The sequence below is a fragment of the Pleurodeles waltl genome, chromosome 6 (genome assembly GCF_031143425.1).
Source record: "Pleurodeles waltl isolate 20211129_DDA chromosome 6, aPleWal1.hap1.20221129, whole genome shotgun sequence".
Classification (NCBI taxonomy): Eukaryota; Metazoa; Chordata; class Amphibia; order Caudata; family Salamandridae; genus Pleurodeles; species Pleurodeles waltl.
This window is the reverse complement of record NC_090445.1, coordinates 209109540-209126885: the sequence shown is the minus strand read 5'-3', so window position 1 is coordinate 209126885 and position 17346 is coordinate 209109540. Positions and strand designations below refer to the sequence as shown.

The following is a 17346-nucleotide window of genomic DNA, read 5'->3' as shown; positions in this document are numbered from 1 at the left end:
TTGAGTGGCATTGTGCTACCTGAGATACCATGAAATCCGGCTTCGGTTGCCCAATTAAACACATTGAAGAATCTTCTGGGGCTTTATATTTTTTCTCCAAATATGGTATTTGAGAAGTTATTGTAACTGGGCTTTTCATTGCTTTCAATCCTTCTTGCCATATAAAGTCAACTATAGGTAAGGCTCTGACTTTTTGATGGTTCCTTCAAGTCATATAGGAAGCAATCTGTTTCCCAAGAGAGAATGGGCAGTTTGAAACATTTAGCTGCTCTTTCCATTAAATTATGGAACCCCCCTATGTTCTCCGTAGGGTGGGGATGAGTGGGGATCCACTGGTCCTGCAAACGGTGGTGATGGAGTAGGAATCAGGTATTTGTCCCACTCGCTAGGAGTGGTTTCAGATATTTCTCCCTCGTCTCTTTCTTCATCTGTGGACTGAGGGTCATCCTGAGGTGGTTGTCCGAAGGAGGTCCGCAGTCCTGATTGTAGGTTGTACTGCTGTGTGGTCGGAGTTGCTGGTACGGAGGGTGGAAATATTCTGTAGTAGTCATGCAACATGTTTTGGAGATCTGCCACCAATGACCTTGGCATAGGGACCGAGGTGTCTGTCCCCATATGCAGAATACAACAGATCTGGTTGGACTTTTGCTGAATAATAGCTGTCCTGATATTGACATTGTCATCCAAGTCCTGACATTTGACGTTGAGTTGTGACAGACTATTGGCCACTCCAAACATTCCCTTGTATTGAGAATATTCGTCATCGTCATCATCTAATAGGTGTTGAGGGGGATACAGTAATACCTTACTTTGGGGAGGTACACATTGGTAGAATCGTAGATACTTTCTTCCCCACAGTTATCAATGAAAGAGGGAGAAATTTTGGCTTTCCTGAAGTGGTCGTCGTCGGATCGGTCATCAATGCGTCTGTCGGCGCTGTGTCCATCGTCGTCGACGCGTCTCTCTTGGATGGACATCTCATCGACAGCTGCATCGTGGACGGATCCCTCATTGATGTATCTCTCGCCGAAGGGTCCCTCTGAACTGTCTTCGATTTGTGTCTCGTCGATGGGTCTGATGTCGACGCACTCTTAGTTGGTTTGTCCCTCGTCGACACGTGCGTAGCCGTTGGTTGAATAACCGTTGATGGTGCACTCTTGTAGATTTTAGCGGTTTTGATAGTTGTCAACGATAGTGGTGACGGCGTGACTATTATAGGGAACACTGCCGTGGTGAACGTTTACGTGATCGTCGTTACTGTAGACAGTTTTATTGTCGACAAGCCTTTTTTGTCAGATTCTGTAGGGTATTTTCTCGGTTTGTTCATCAGTGACAAAGACAGAGAAGCACTTTTGGAGGTGTTTTTTTCCACCCAATGGTGTTGTAGGTTCTGAGTGAATCTTTTTAGGGCTTTTGACTGGATTTCTGAAGATGATGAGGCATAGCTTTCTTGGCCTTTTTGTTGTTTTAAAGAAAGGTGTTTAGATTTCTTAAAAACGTTCTTTAGAGGTTCTGCAGAAAGTCTTTCTTCACTTTTAAGCCCTTTTAGGGAATGAGAAGTCTGTGCAGAGGCCTTACTCTCCTCAGAAGAAACAAGTTACTTACCTGTAACTGTCGTTCTCCAGTATTAGAAACTTTCATAGATTCACATGCTTGAATCATTCCCCGTCGTCGAGATGGGAGCCTCTGGTGTAATACAAAATCACATTCACTTGTATAACAAGCTCAGAGGCACTAGGCCTCTTAATTTAGTAATTTAGTAACATCTCACAGTCATTTTATAAAAAAAGGAGCAAACTTTGGAGACAACCAATCAGCTCTCACCACCCCTTAGAGCCCTCCTGTGAGGAGCTGATTTCCCTCAGATTTTCCCACTACAAGTGAAACAATATTCTAAGGCTGAAAAAATGAGGGTGAGCTACCCAGGGGAGGAAGGGTGGGTCGCATGTGAATCTATGAAAGTTTCCAATCCTGGAGAACTACAGTTACAGGTAAGTAACTAGTTTCTTACTCTAGTAGTGGAACTTTCATAGATTCACATGCTTGAATCAGAATAGTACAATAACACATTTTCGCTCTACCAACAATAACATAGCATTCTGAAATGCAAACAGGTCTGATAATATGTACATACACTTTTTACTGTGATCTACAACATGGTATCAAAGAAAATGTGTTATAGTAGAAAATAAGCGGATGGAGGGAAATAAATATTTTAGCTCGCCATCATTGGAACAGGTTACGAAGGACCGCTTGACCAACGGCTGCATCTCAAAGTGACTCCGTGTCCAGGAAGTAATGCTGCATGAAGGTGTGAGTTGTTCTCCATGTCGCAGCACAGCAGATGTCTTTAATGGAGACACCAGCAAACCGCGCACAGGATGATGAGATCGCTCTAGTAAAATGCGCTCTTACGGTTGTGTTCAAAGGCCTTCCTGCCTTTTGATGACAAAATATGACTGCGTCCTTAATCCACCGGGATATAATCTGTTTGGTCACCGATTGACCTTTCCTAGTAGCACTGAATGCTACAAACAACTGAGTAGACTGTCTGAACGACTTTGTCCTGTCCAGATAGAATTTTATGTATCGTATCAAGTCGAGCGAATGCAGAGTTCTTTCCGCAGTAGTTTTCAGGTTTGGAAAGAAAGTCTTGAGCACCACCGGCTCATTGATATGGAACTCGGAAGGTACTTTGGGCATGAATTTAGGACTGGTGCGCAGGATGACTCTGTCCTTTCTGAACTGCAGAAAAGGCTCTTGTATAGTGAAAGCTTGAATTTCACTAACTCTGCGCGCCAAAGTAAGGGCAAGAAGGAGAGTTATCTTCCAAGTGAGGTACTTAATGTCTGCTCTGTGGATCGGCTCAAAGGGCTCCTTCATAAGCTGGCCAAGAACAATGTTAAGTTGCCATGCCGGTGGCAGAGGTTTCACTGGAGGAAATGATCTGAATTTGACAGCATAAAGATGGTTTGCCTGGCACACTTCTATAACTGGATATGGCAGCTAGATGGACTCTAATTGAGGGGTGGGCTAGCCCTGAACGTGCCAGCTGTAATAAATATGGCAATACTGCCTTTGGCACGGAGGATAGAGGATGTACGTTTGGGCTTCGCACCAAATAAAAATCTCTTCCATTTTAGTCGGTAAGACTTGCTGGTACTAGCTGAACGTGCATTAGCTAGCACGACTCTGCACTCAGGCGGGAGATCTAAATGTCCAAACTCATTGTACTCGGGCGCCATGCATGCAAACTGAGCGATTTGGGGTCCGGATGCCTCACCTGCCCCTGATTGATGGTAAGCAGGTCTGGTCTGAGTCTGATGGGTGGAGAGGCTGACAGTAGGAGCAACTCCGTGTACCATGGTTGACGCAGCCATGCTGGAGCTATGAGGATCAGTTGACAGAGTTCTGACTTCATTTTCCTGATCACTCTTGCAAGGAGGGGAATAGGAGGAAAAGCGTACACCTAGATCCCTGAACCATGTGATTGAAAATGCATCCCTTCATGACCTCAGATGGTGAAGCCAACTTGCATAATGTCGGCATTTGGCCTTCTGGGAGGATGCAAATAGGTCCAGATTTTGTTTCCCCCATTGGTCGAATATCCAATCTAGCGTCTTCTGGTGTAGCTCCCACTTGTGGGAGGATGTAGTCAGCCTGCTTAGGGAATCGGCGATGGTATTATGAAGGCCTGGGACATGCTACGCAGTGATGTGGATGGTGTGGTGAATGCACCATTTCCAGATGGTCTGTGCCTCTCGGGAGAGTATGCAAGACCGTGTTCCTCCCTGCTTGTTCAGGTAGTGCTTGCGGTGGTATTGTCTGTTCTGACAAGTACAGCGGACCCTCGTATCCTTGGAAGGAAGCCTTGCAAGGCGTGATGGACCGCTCTCAGCTCAAGAAGATTTATGTAGAATGAACGATGAGAGTGTGGCCACTTGCGGCTCACCTGAAGGTCCTGCAAGCATGCGCTCCATCCTGTGAGTGATGCATCTGTGGTGACAGTCATTGAAGCAACTCATGTCAAGAAACTGAGACCTTTGGAAATGTTCTTGGAAACTGTCTACCAATCCAGAGAATAAATCATACGCGGCGTGACGCAGATGGTATCCTCGAAGGAACCTCCCGATTGTATCCACTGTTTATCCAGTTCTTCTTGAATCAGACACATTCGGAGGCAGCAGAATGGAAGGAGGCTGATACATGATGACATCACGCCCAGCAAGGACTTGTACTGCCGGACCAAAAGATACCTTTTTCTTTGAACATACTTGCCAGCTGTGTTAGCTTTGTTTGTCTGTCTGGCGCTGGATAGGCTTTGGCTCGTTGAGTGTCTAAGATAGCCCCCAGGAAGGCTAGACGAGAGGACGGCTGCAGGGACGATTTTTCCTTGTTGAGTAGAAGGCCTAATTCCTTGAAAAGGGGCAGAGTTGCCCTGACTGAACTTTTTACTTTTTGGATATCTGGAGCTTTTACCAACCAGTCGTCGAGGTAGGGGAAGACTTGCTGTCTGTTCCTTCTCAAGTAGGCGATTTGGTAAAGATTTGTGGTGCTGAACGTAGGCCAAAGGGAAGGACCTTGAACTGGAAGTGTTTGCCATTGACCGCAAACCTCAGGTATTTCCGATGCAGCGGATGGATGGAGATGTGAAAGTACGCATCGTGAAGGTCCAGAGATGCCATGTAGTCTGCTTTGTTTAGAAGCTGGAGGACCTCTTGGAGGGTGACCATTCAAAATGTCTGCTTCTTGAGGTATTTGTTTAACTCAGAGATGAGATTTTGTTCGGATGAGAAAGAATCAGGAGTAAAACCCCTTTCCCTACTAGGAATGTGGGACAGATACGTAAACTGGTGGCGTCGACGGCTGAGAAGCTGGCTTCCTTTTAGACTTCAAGTCAGAAGCCTTCATCCTCATTTTTGAAGGGCTGCTAAACTTTGAGGGTGCTTCAGAAGATTTTCTAGCCACTTTTCTTGGTGTTTCTGAAGAGACTTCAGATTTTCACTTGACAGGTGTTGTTGGCATTGAAACAGATGAAGAGGCACTATCCTCATCAGAGACAGGGTTGTCCCTGGATTTTAATTTCTGGAGCCATGAGGAGACAACCCTCTCTATCCTTAAGGGTCTTGGTAGAAAAGGTTCTACATACCTTGCAGTCTTTTGGCTTGTGGCTCGGATAGAGACAGTAAATACAGTCTTTATGCTGGTCATCAACATGCAGCCTTTTCTTCATGCATGTGGCACAAGCTCTGAAGAGCCCTTTCTTAGGTGTCTCTGACATAGTAGTCAGTTTGAATCACCTTGAAGAAGTTCTGAAGAGAGAAAAATCCAAATTCACCTTAAACAGTGTTTGTGAGAGGAAAAGCTGAGCAGAGCTCAGAGGAGACTCCTTAGCACAACGTGCGGTGGAAAATCTGAGGGAAATCAGCTCCTCACAGGAGGGTTCTAAGGGGTGGTGAGAGCTGATTGGTTGGCTCCAAAGTTTGGTCCTTTTTTTATAAAATGACTGTGAAATGTTACTAAATTAAGAGGCCTAGTGCCTCTGAGCTTGTTATACAAGAGAATGTGATTTTGTATTACACCGGAGGCTCACATCTTGACGACGGGGAATGATTCAAGCATGTGAATCTATGGAAGTTCCAATACTGGAGTAAGAAGGGTATTCCATAGCCTTTTGCGTTTGTAGCCATAACAAAAGTCCACCGCCTCTGTCTTTCAGGGTTGTGTGACTGAAGGTGCGACAAATTGCGCAATCTCTCACCTTATGGTCTGGATGTAAGCAGTATATGCACTTCTTGAGGGGGTCATCAATATGGGGTCATCAATATGAGGACTTTTTCTCCCACAATTGTCACAATTTCTGAAAAGTTATTTTTTTAGTTTGCTGGGACATCCTGTCCACTGGACATACAAGATATCTGAGAGAAATGTTTCTAACAGAGTAGCTGTAGAAACAGAAGCTGAGCAGAGTACAGGTAGACTCCCTTCACACGACGTGCGGTAGAACATCTGAGAGAAATAGCCTCTGTTGGGAGTGTTCCAGAGGGTGCTGTCGCCTGATTGGCTGTAGTTCAGATTTGTTTCTTTTTTTTATTTTTTTTATAAAAGAACATATATAGGCTAGAACAGTGCCTGTATGGACCATTGAGGCCTGGTGTAATACACCTACTGCTATGTATATTTAAGGTTCCCGTGAGACTCTCACCTCGACGACGAAGATGATTCAAGCATGTGAATCTATGAAAAATCCAATACTGGAAAAGTTATATTTAGGTGAAAATGTCAGTTAAAAAATACCATTTCAAACTAACAAAACCACTCTAAGGTAACTATAACTGTGGCGGGCATCCACAGTTTTATCATCAATTATGTTGCTGCAAATGTGGCAGTGATATTATCAATGATGTCATAGAACATGTCATGAGCGAGGCAATACGTAGGGTAATTATCAGTGCATGGTGAGGGCGTGAGTTATAGTTATCTTAGGGAACAAGTTATAGTTACTTGAAATATTTATAACTGGTCAATTTCAGTGTTTTTTTTTTTTTTAAACAGTATGTTGTAACTGACATTCTCCCATAAATATGTAAATGTGTTGCCCCCCCCACCCCGAGCCCACCCTGGGGCCGTCGACACATTTACATATTCATCCCCGGGGTGTGGGTGTTTATATATATATAATATATATATCTTGGTAGGTAGTTATAGTTAGAAAAAGCATTTTTTTAGCTTGACAATATTTTTGACAAATCTTCACAATATTTTCCCCCAAAAAAGAGCCTCGGTGATTCTTGATGCGCCCAGAAAGTTCTGGTGGTCATCCATCAAGCGAGGCTGAGAAAAAGGAAGGTTGGGGTGGGCTTGGGGGGTCGGGGTTAATCAAAAAACTTGCGTTTCCCATGTCAATTGCCATAGGAGTTTTGAACACGACTACCGCCCGAACCACTGGACAGAATTATACCAAATTTGGCAGAAAGCTAGGTTTCGGTATGCAAATTAGGCTTTTGCATATTTGGTGTAAATCCTTTCAGTAGGTTTCGAGAAATTAAAAGGGAAATACATTTGCATATCTAGGGCTGCGAAAGTGAAATAAGGGGTCAGGGTTGAGGTACCCTGACCCAAGGTCAGTGATATAGGGGTCTGTGAGGGTTAAATTATGCCCTTAAAAATATATATTTTCACGCTGCGCAATATTCTCAAATACATTGTGATGCTCAGCGCAGCACCTGTATAATGTCACAAAAAAATTGTGAATTTTGGCGACAACAAAAAAAACCATTTGTTCACACACTAATTCATTTACTCAGAGTAGCACTCTCATACCCACTCCCAGACCCATTCAGACACTCACTCACCCACTCAGAGACCAACACACCCACTCAAAGACCAAATCACTCACCCACCCACTCAGACCATCAAGCACCCACTCACTGACCCACCCATGCATCCACTCACAGACCCACTCAAACTCTCAGGCACCCACTCAGAGACCCACATAGACACTGACGTACCCACTCACAGACACACTCAGACACTGACCCAGACACTCACACCCAGAGACACCCTCCCACAACTATATCTCACTCCCTCACCATGCACTGCTAATTACCCCAGATATTACAGCACTCATGACAACTTCTATAATGTAATTAAAAACATAAATGAAACATTAGCAGTCAAATTATTGAAGAAACAACTGCATGGTGAGGGTGCGATTTATAGTTACCAGCCAGTTATAGTTGTTTTTTTCAGTGAATATATATATATATATATATATATATATATATATATATATATATATATATATATATATATATATATAATAATATCCCCAATGCGCTGTATTGAGATGCTGTAGTGCATGTGTGGTAATACAATGTATGGTAGTGGATGCTTTCTATTAGAGCCATACCACTGTAAATGTGTTGCGTTCTTTAGAGATGATGATCTCTGATGCACCATATGCAATGCCTTTAGTGAGAAGGTAGTATGTGCTGAAGCAGCATGTGGTATCCTTACTACTCATTTACTCACCAAGGATTGATAGGATTGGTGGCACGAGATCGCCAGAAGAGGAGGGCCAGATCCTGACGAACACACTCCCACAGCATCTGACCGGATCCTTGTCCTTGCTTGCTGGAGTTCACCACAAATTTGTCTAGGTAGGGTGTGCCCCCCAGCACAGGCTCTGAAGTGATAATGGCAGCTGCACTGTACCTACAAGGCCAGAGAAAGGGTAATTTACATATGGCCGAATTAATATTTTCCTGTCAACACATTTGAATTAAGTAATGAAACGACCATAACCAATCGCCTGTAAATAAAATAAAAAATAAAAATGCTGTCTAAGTGTGCAGTATCCCCTCTTGCTGCCGCTCAGTCTTGAAAGCATGAAACATAAGTTCGCCAGTTTCCTGTACACATTCACGTACTTGACATGAAGTATCCGTTAGTGTCAGTAAGCATCCTAGAAAACTTTATTTTACAAGCTACTTCTGCAGTGTTTCTGTGTCACTGGGAACCAAATATTCGACTGCTATGATTATGCCATCTCTACTATTTAAGAACCTCAGCTTTATTGGCAGAATTTCAGATACCTATTTACCTTTTCAAATTAGAAGAAACCACATTGCACCAAAAGTACATATAAGCAACAGTTTTCTTTGAATCTAACAAAGATAGTAACATAACATATCACCTTAAAATGATTAGCAAAACGAGTATCTAAAGCTTAGGAGAAGGGTGACAGAGACGAAGGGAGAAAGCAAAGAGAAAAATCACCCCTTTACTAAAAACAAGTCTAGTTTTCTTTTTCCTAAGCGCTGAGTTTAAGGCCATTCAATTAAAGCATTAAGATGTCTTAACAACAGCTGTATGCGAAACAGCAGCTGAACCACCGGACATCTGACTGGACTCCAGCAGGTCCACGTTGACAACTTCCATGAAGACCTGCTTTTCTTAATGAGGAGGTCACACAAGATCCTCAGTTTTGTCACCAACAGGGAACAATCAAACTAGCTTAACAGGAGGTTGCTGGGGCCGACCACTTCCAATTTGTTTCATTCTACTACATTTATTCATTTTTCTCCCTATCAAAGGCTGCTGGACTCTGGGATGTGGACAGCGATTAAGTGTGAAGGGTTAGCGCTAAGGTTTGGGATTTGGAATATGATGAGGTGGCAGGTAAGAAGTCAAAGGTTACAAGTGAAGGGTAAGGGTTTATGAGCAAGGGTTAGGGTTGGAGGTTAGGGTAAAGACTGTGAGGTTAAAGCATAGGGATTAGAGGCTGTGGGGTCGGGTTTATTTTTAGCACAGGTTCTAAAAAAAATATTGAAACAAATGGATCCGAAACCAAATGTTTCATGCCTGTCTATTGCTGTTTTCAAACTACTTAGTTTCAGGCAATCCGATTTGAAATAAACACAATTCACACTAATGACTATCAATGATTTGCTTTGAATCAGTGTCAGCATCCACTATACCCAGGCTCAACATGATTTTTCTGATTCACAACTCACAAATTATAGCATACCATACACTAACTGAGGAGAACAGTGTTGTGTTTTTAAATAATGCATAGCAAAGACTAAAAGTAATAATTTCTATGAATGAAATTGTCTTCAATTTCGTTGTCCACTTTTAATCCTCCCCATCTAGATGGGAATGTGTTCTCAGAGCTCAAAATGCATTTGCTTAACCAGGCATCAAAACTTCCTAGCTGAAATCTGTTACCTTTCCTAGAAGATGAATACGAAGGGCAGTGCCTACAGAAAGTATCTAGAGTAGTTTGTGCTGCTTCACTACTTAATTATAGATATCTGCCTCAGATCTGTCTGTGGAAAACCATATGTGCTGGCTTTGCTGTGACGGAATAACCATGAAGGTGTGATATTTTAAAATTCAAGAAAATATCCTGTTATCAATAGCCACTTTGTTGTCTGGATCATGTTGCCTATCGTTTCAAAGCTCTTGAGGCATCTAGGTTGTTTGGTTTCATCTTCTGAGAAGCATTGGATACAGTCTAAAAAACTGGAAGTTCAGTTTCTTGATTTGAATTAATGCCTTTTAGTACCTCAAATATAAATGAAAACTGTGCCTGAAAGAGAACTACGTCATGGTGGGAGATGGTGCACAGCAAAGACAAAATAATTGTGAAAAGGGCGTGGAAAGCTCCAAAGGCTTTTGCACGAGCATGGCTAATACCTAATTCAAATTCCACTAACAACAAAGATGGAGAGGACAATTAAACTGGCAATTCACCATCCTCAAAGCATAGACATCACATGTTATTTAAATACAAAATCAAGTATATTTAAGTACAAAGCCTCCTGAAGAAGTTTCATGTGTAATCTGTTTTTAGGAAAATTCACAACAGCATAAAGCCCACTAGAGGTGAAAAGTGTGACTGCAGAATGGGGCAACATTTTAGAGATTAATAAATGTGATTTGTGTAGGCAGCAGTCCACCTCCCTCAAAGGAAATGATCTTGCATTTTATGTGTCCAGCAACACTCCTGACTACTAAATGACCTGATGTGAAATATGGGATGATTTTTCCACAGTGACTTGGAGACCCAGATCTTGAAGGTTCATTATTGTTCTCTGGTTTGTTAAAATCTTCTACAGTGAGTGGGCTTTGCAGCCCCATTTGTCAAGTCAGTGGAGAAGACAAAGCCCCTGCAAGAAAAGTGGGTTGCTGCCACTGACCCCTTCGAGAAAGCCAGCTAGTGAAATTGACTACTTAAATTTTTCAGCTTCCTGGGTAGACAAAGTAGATATACTCTTAAACGTCTATCCAGGTATGATTCTAGTAATTTTACTTTATTTTGTTGAATGTTAGCAAGATCGCCGACTAATACATATTGTCTCTGGTTGCAAGTACTCTTTGGAAGCACTTTTTGATGATAAGGAGTTGCTCGGTGGAAGCAGTAAGGTAAGAAAAAAAATACTGCAAATAATGTATTTTAATTTAGATTCATTACGTATGTCTAAGGACAGATTTAGTCAATGTATCAAAAGATGTGCCAATGTTTGAAGATACGAACACCTTTTTTTAATTTTTTAAGGATCTCTCTTCCACAATAGCACTAGGTAGAGATGGTGAGGAACGGCCACGGTAGAAGGGATCAGAAGGTCAAAGAAAGAGGGGACAGGGACAATGAAAAAGGGGGATATTACGGTAAAGAAAGGGCACCAGCTAAACACTGCTTTATGCACGCTTGACATTTCCATTCACAATAATCCTGAAAGATGTCAAAAGTAAAAGGGGTAGAGCTCGCAGTCAGGGGCAGCATTGGGTGTCAAGTTTGGAGCACACACTCCTAGCCCATTGGTCATTTGAGCATTTACAATGTCGCGTACACAGGCTTGCGGTCAACAGAGGAGCATGGCACGGTGAAGTGACCGCTTAGACATCTACTGGAGTGCTCTCAGATGCAGGATTGTCATCTCAGTAGGTATTGTGTGGTGCCGGGGGAGGTTCTGGTTGCCTGAGAAATGAGAGTAATGGGTCCCATATATCCGTGGGCAAGAGCGCAGGGACATAACTGGACAGCTGCTCTTGGCAATACGTCTTGTCCTGCAGCCATGCCTGAACGGTCAGAGCTGGGCTCCAGCTCAAGTGCATAGTCACCCTTCGCCTGGCTAGTAGGAGCAGTATATGTCGACGGTCGCCTGGTGGCGTGTCTTATACAAAGCCCAGGGGTGGGAGGAGAAGTAGATGACGTGTAATCGAGTATACTGTCGAGAATACGCCATTCCAGAAAGCCGCTGCTTTCTGGCAGTGCCATGCGAAGAGAATGAACGAGGCCTGGTTTAAGGTGCATTTGAAACAGTGGGGGCAGACATAAGCCCTCGGTGTAGGGTTCGATCTTCACACTTTAAAGATACTTTTTATAATTGACAAAATAAGCGTTCTATATTTCAAAAACGTTGTGTATCATCAGTTCATTTTTCATTTGTGTTATTCATTCGAAACAGCTACGCTGTCTATTATGATGGCCACACCGGCTGTATTCCCCTTCTCAGCTGTAATCAATTACACCTGCCCTCGGACGAGCGTGAAGGCCACGCTTGTTCGTTGGTGGTTATTTGTAGGGGAAAGTCAAGTTTGACTTCCCCTATTCTCTGACTGGGAGAATTTGTGTACAGCGTTCCTTATCGTGGGAAGCACTGTCAATCAGCCAGGCTATAAATTAAGGTAATTTTTGTTCTGGTAGCCTTTTATTGAGTTAATAATACTCGGCTTATGATTGCCTTTTATTTTTCTAGACGTTAAGCACCGTGTAGGGCTGGACACGGGGAGTTACGCCCCACTAGGAGAATGGCTCCCTATTTTACATTTCTGAATAATATTTAACATATATATATTTACTGACTTTAGCCACTTTTTTCCAGATACCTTTAACCTTCACTAAGATGAGGTCCTTGAAATGTTTACATTGTAACAACTGCTAGTACGTATACTTTTTTAGATATAAAAATCCCTCTTGATTTTTCCCAATTTTAGCACACTTTAAGTAACAATCCTCTTATTGTTAGTTCCCCAGGTCATTGTTGTTCTGATGAGACCCTGGTGCCCTTTGTGAGGGTCGAAATGTCGTTGACAGTCCAATTAAACAGACCTTCTTTGTTGTGTTGTGACTGATAAATCACTGTATTGACAAATGTACTTCATAATTCAATAAGAGGCTAGGTGTTTTGAGCTACCCCAAGAATCACAGAAATACTAGCAATTCTTTTATTGGCTTTTTTGTGTGGTGTCTCTTATTCAGTTAGGGAGCACATTTTTTCACCACTTCTCTTCACAGTTCGATTGCATGAAGGATATTTTATTCCATCGTAACGTGTTTCTCGTACTAATAAACTTGTTTTGTTACATATGTTTTGGTACCGACTTTAGTGGACCAATTTGAGATGTTTATGGCAGGTGATTTTCGTCTTTATTCAGGAGTTGTGGAGTTTGTGGAGTGATTAAGTTAGTAGCAAGATATTTCTGCTACAATATAAGAAATCAATGGAAAATGAGTTTCACATGAATATGTGTTATGTGATAACTGTACCCATCTTGAGAAGCAGCATGGGCGTGCGATAGAGTCAGTGAAGAAATTTAAAGTGTATTAGGCACAATCTGCAGTTTGGGGGCAATGCCTGTAATTGGCTGCAGCAATATGACCATTGTTTATCTGCGATGGGAGGGTCTGTGCTGCAGATGTAATAAGGGGCGCTGAGGTCTGCATAACGGTGTACAGGTGCATCACTTGTTTGTGCGACGAGTGAGTGGTCAGCATCTGGTCCAGTGCAGGAAGTGGCTCGGGTGGTCACGAATGTGTCCTGTAGGGCATAGCAAGTAGCTCTGAGTTGGCAATAAAGTAACATGGTGACATTGTAGGGGTCGGTGTTGGTGCTGGGTCTGGAGGTGTGACAAACTGGTTCGCAGGATATAGATCTGAGTATGTTTTGATGTTGTGGTTGCGTCCCTCGTTCTTGCCCCTTGTCTTGTAATGGTGGTATTAGAGGGTTATTATTGAGCGGGATGGAAGGGGCATAGAGACAGGGTAATCTAGATCTCTTTCTCACTCGCTCCTATGCCTAGCACACCATATCCACCAAGTTTATGTCCACCCGCGAGGCCTTGTATGGTACGTAAAGTGTCATGGATAGGGGCCACGGGACTGCCCGATCTCTGTCTCTATGGGTTGAAATAGTGTGGGATGTATCCAGTAATGCAAGCATTGACCTTGGGCACATAGTCCATATAGCCGCATGTTAGGGGCCCCTTTTGCCCCTTGTGTAGCTGGAAGTGTGAGGAGATCCCATGACAAGCACAGTTGTTTACCAGCCCAAATCAAGGTTACATGGCAGTCCTTAAGAGCTTGAAGAATTGGACTGTAAGTGGAATGGGTATGCTGAGAAACAGTTAAGAAATTTGGACAGTAACACCATCTTTGCAATTGCTATTCATCAGGCAAGCGACAACAGTAGCTTGGTCCACATCAGTAGCCTGTCTTCCAACCAAGTAATGGCCTGACCATAATTTGCTCGCCAGATTTCACTGGGGTCTCGACTTACCAAATGTCTAAGTAGCACACTGGGTCCACCGCCAGGTTACCGGGTATTTAGTGTCAAAGAGGTGTGTATATTATGCATGAGCGAGAACAGGAAAGACTTGGACCAGTTTATCTCAATGCCTGATAGTCTGCCGAAGCGCATCACCTCGCACGTGATGAGGCTCAGGTGGTCCTGCAGGTCGCAAATGTATAGGGTAATTTCTTCTGCATAGATCAACACCACCAGTTCTCTTCGTGGTGAAGCCAATGCCACGATGTGTACGGTGTTGCCTGAGTCACGCTACTAACAGCTTTATTGCTATTGCAAAAAACATTGGCGATAGCGGGAAGCTCTCCTACATACTGCGCACAATCAGAAAGAGGTCCGCCAGTAACCAGTTCAATCTCGCCCATTGGGGAGGGTGTGGAGGAGTTGTATTTGGTGAATGAAGCACGGGCTCAGGCCGATGAGTAAGAGAAGCGGGAACAAATAGGGCCACTCTAAAGTGTCAAACGCCTTTGAGCCGTCTAATAGGGTTGAAACAGCGTTGATCTGAGAGTCGAGGTGGTACATGGCTGCAAACATGGTGCGGAGATTATGTGATGTAGAGTGTCTGGGAATAAAACCGGATTAATATGGCCAAATTATTTTGGGCAGTAGTGACTGCTGTTGATTGGCCAGTGACTGCTGTTGATTGGCCAGTATCTTTGCGAAGATTTTATCATCAACATTGATCAGAGAGAGGGGCCAATAGGAGTCACATCGCGAGGCAGGTTTGTCCAGTTTTAGAAGCATAACAATAACTGATTCCTGGAGTGATGGGGATAACGCGTCAGCTTCACCATATTTCTCCGTACATTGCCAAAAAATGCAGCGCAAACATGGAAGCAAATTCCTTGTAAAAGGCGGTGGTGAGGCCGTCGAGCACAAGGGCCCTTTCTCCGGGCAGACTTTGGATAACTTGGACTATTTCGTTGGTAGTGATGGGTGGGTCTAGATAGATGCAATGAGCCCAGTCCAACCCTACCCATTGGATTTTGTCTAGGTAAGTAGACAGATCAAGTGCATCCAGGGCTAGAGTGGCAGTATATAAAGTGGAATAAAAGGAAGACATCACCATTAGCCGCCTCAAAGGGGAACACACGCAATTGGAGTAGTCTAGTAGTTCTGTGATGTAGGAGGATGTCCGTGGTGCGTGGAGCAGGCCAGTGAGTGTCTTTCCTGGGTGGTCACCATAGTATAGGGCCTGTGTATATAGGAAATTTCTCCAGCGGCTTCCACTGTTAAAGGTTTGTTACGAATTGCAGCTAGTCATATCGTTGCGACGGAAGAACTCTGTCTCAAATATTGCACTCTTGGCGTGAGAGCCTCCCACGGATGGCTTTTATCACTCAAGCTTGTTCTGCAATGCATGTGCTCCGAATGACAATTTTAAAGGCCTCCCACAGCGTGGAGGTTGACAACACAGAGCACACACTCAATGCAAAAAAATCTGCTAGCTCCTTATGAATGTCCTCACGGAACACAGCGTATGGACATGCAGCTGGCGGCAAGTGACAGATAAAAGTGTGAGAAGCAGTTAAGGGAATTTGCAATTCGAGCTTGACCTGGGCATGATCTGAGGATGACGGGCAGGTGTGTCACATTCACAGTCCATGTCTGGACATCCCGAGAGACCAGCCAGTAGTCAATTGTGGACCACGCATTGAGGTTTACTGTAAGGCACGTACCCTCCGGCTAGTCTGCATATGTGTGCCTCCATACCTCCTGCAGATAATTATCCTGAATAAGCGTGATAAGGGTCGATGCTGCATTGGGGTGCGGGCGTCTTGAGACTCTAGAGCGGCCTATCCGGTCGTCTAGTGGTACATTAAAGTCACCACCCCAAATTATAGCTTTGGGTCCAAAACCGGCGATCTGCCACCAGACCTCAGAGAAAAAGTTGGGGTCGGCTGTATTCCGGCCATGTACTGCTGCTAGGATCACAGACTGTCTATGCAATGTGCCCGTGACAATTACATAACAACCATCCCTGTCTATAATGGTGTACACCTGTTGCCAGGGGAGTCCTTTACGCAAATGTATGGTGACGTCTCTGGCATATGTAGAGTATAGTGATGCATAGGTCTTGCCACACCATCTCGTGTGCAGCCCCGGGGCAACTGAACGCATGAGATGTAGTTCCTGCAGAAAAAAATGTCAGCTTTAAATCTAGTGAGATGTGCATGGACCAGGCGGTCTTTCCTACAGTCGTTAAGGTCCCGTATGTTTCAAGTGAGACAAGCCGTGGCCATGTCACTGAGGAGTAAAGAGGAGAGAGTGTGCTGTGGGTGTACAGTATAGTGGGTGGCGTGTAAGCATGCTGATGAAAGGTGATGCATCATGACAGGGACAAGGAAGGGAAAAGAAACATCTGCAACCAAACATGAGAAACAAACCCATTCCACCCCCCCACCCACTCTAACCCATGAGCATGGCTGAGAAACACAAACCCTCTCCCCACCCAACCAACTCACAGTCATTTCAAAGGCATAACTGGGAATCATCCCTGGAGGATATCCCGACAAACATCCTAACCAGGTGTGGTTGGGAGGCCAAATGGGGGGTATCCCAGATAGGTGGCACATAGCAGACAGAGATTACCAAGGCATGCAGGATACGACGCAGTGGTCATAGCAAGATCTCAATAAGAGATTTTCTGTTCTGCAAAAACTCATGGAAGATGTCCATAGTGGTGTGGCAGTTCCACCAGGAGTGACCAGACCCAAAGGGTGCCCTGCACAGAAGGGCATAATTTTCACTTAGAGGGTGCATCAGAGAAGCGCGGCAAGGCTCTGGTGACAGTCTGAGTTTGGTGCTTGCCAAATTTAAGGGCCGATTTTTCATATATTCAGAAATGAGGCTTGCCTTCAAAGGCTACACATAATTTGGTCGGGTACAGTATTGCATAGGGGATGTCAGATTGTTGAAGCAATCTTTTAGTAGCCAAGAGTTCTTGGCGAGCGACCTGGACTGACGTAGCAAAATCTGGATAGAAGGAAAGGTCATTGCCCTGGTGTTGACTCTTCTGGTGCTCGCTCGTGAGCTGCAACCCAATGTCAATCCCCATACTTCCATAATTGCACAATAATGGGGCAAGCCGGAGTTACCAGCGAGAGGGGGGGTGTCTCCTCCCAGTAAACGATGAGCCCACTCGACGATGAATACTGGAGACAGGGCCTTCCCAAAGAGGTCACGGAACAGAGTTTCCACATAATCTTCCATCTTCGTTATGGCTGTGGACTCCGGTACCCCCACA

The 17346-nt window shown here is 44.1% G+C and overlaps 1 protein-coding gene and 1 long non-coding RNA gene across 3 annotated transcripts in view; one reads left to right on the top strand and one right to left on the bottom strand.

Moving 5' to 3' along the window:
- The window catches only part of LOC138299539 (uncharacterized), a 425958-nt gene that overhangs the window by 62492 nt on the left and 346120 nt on the right, over positions 1–17346 (top strand). The window lies entirely within an intron of this gene.
- The window catches only part of NAGS (N-acetylglutamate synthase), a 102214-nt gene that overhangs the window by 9729 nt on the left and 75139 nt on the right, over positions 1–17346 (bottom strand). Inside the window, exon 6 of the mRNA XM_069237845.1 lies at positions 8035–8217. Coding sequence (XP_069093946.1) covers positions 8035–8217 — 183 coding nt within the window. The remainder of the gene's footprint in view (positions 1–8034; positions 8218–17346) is intronic.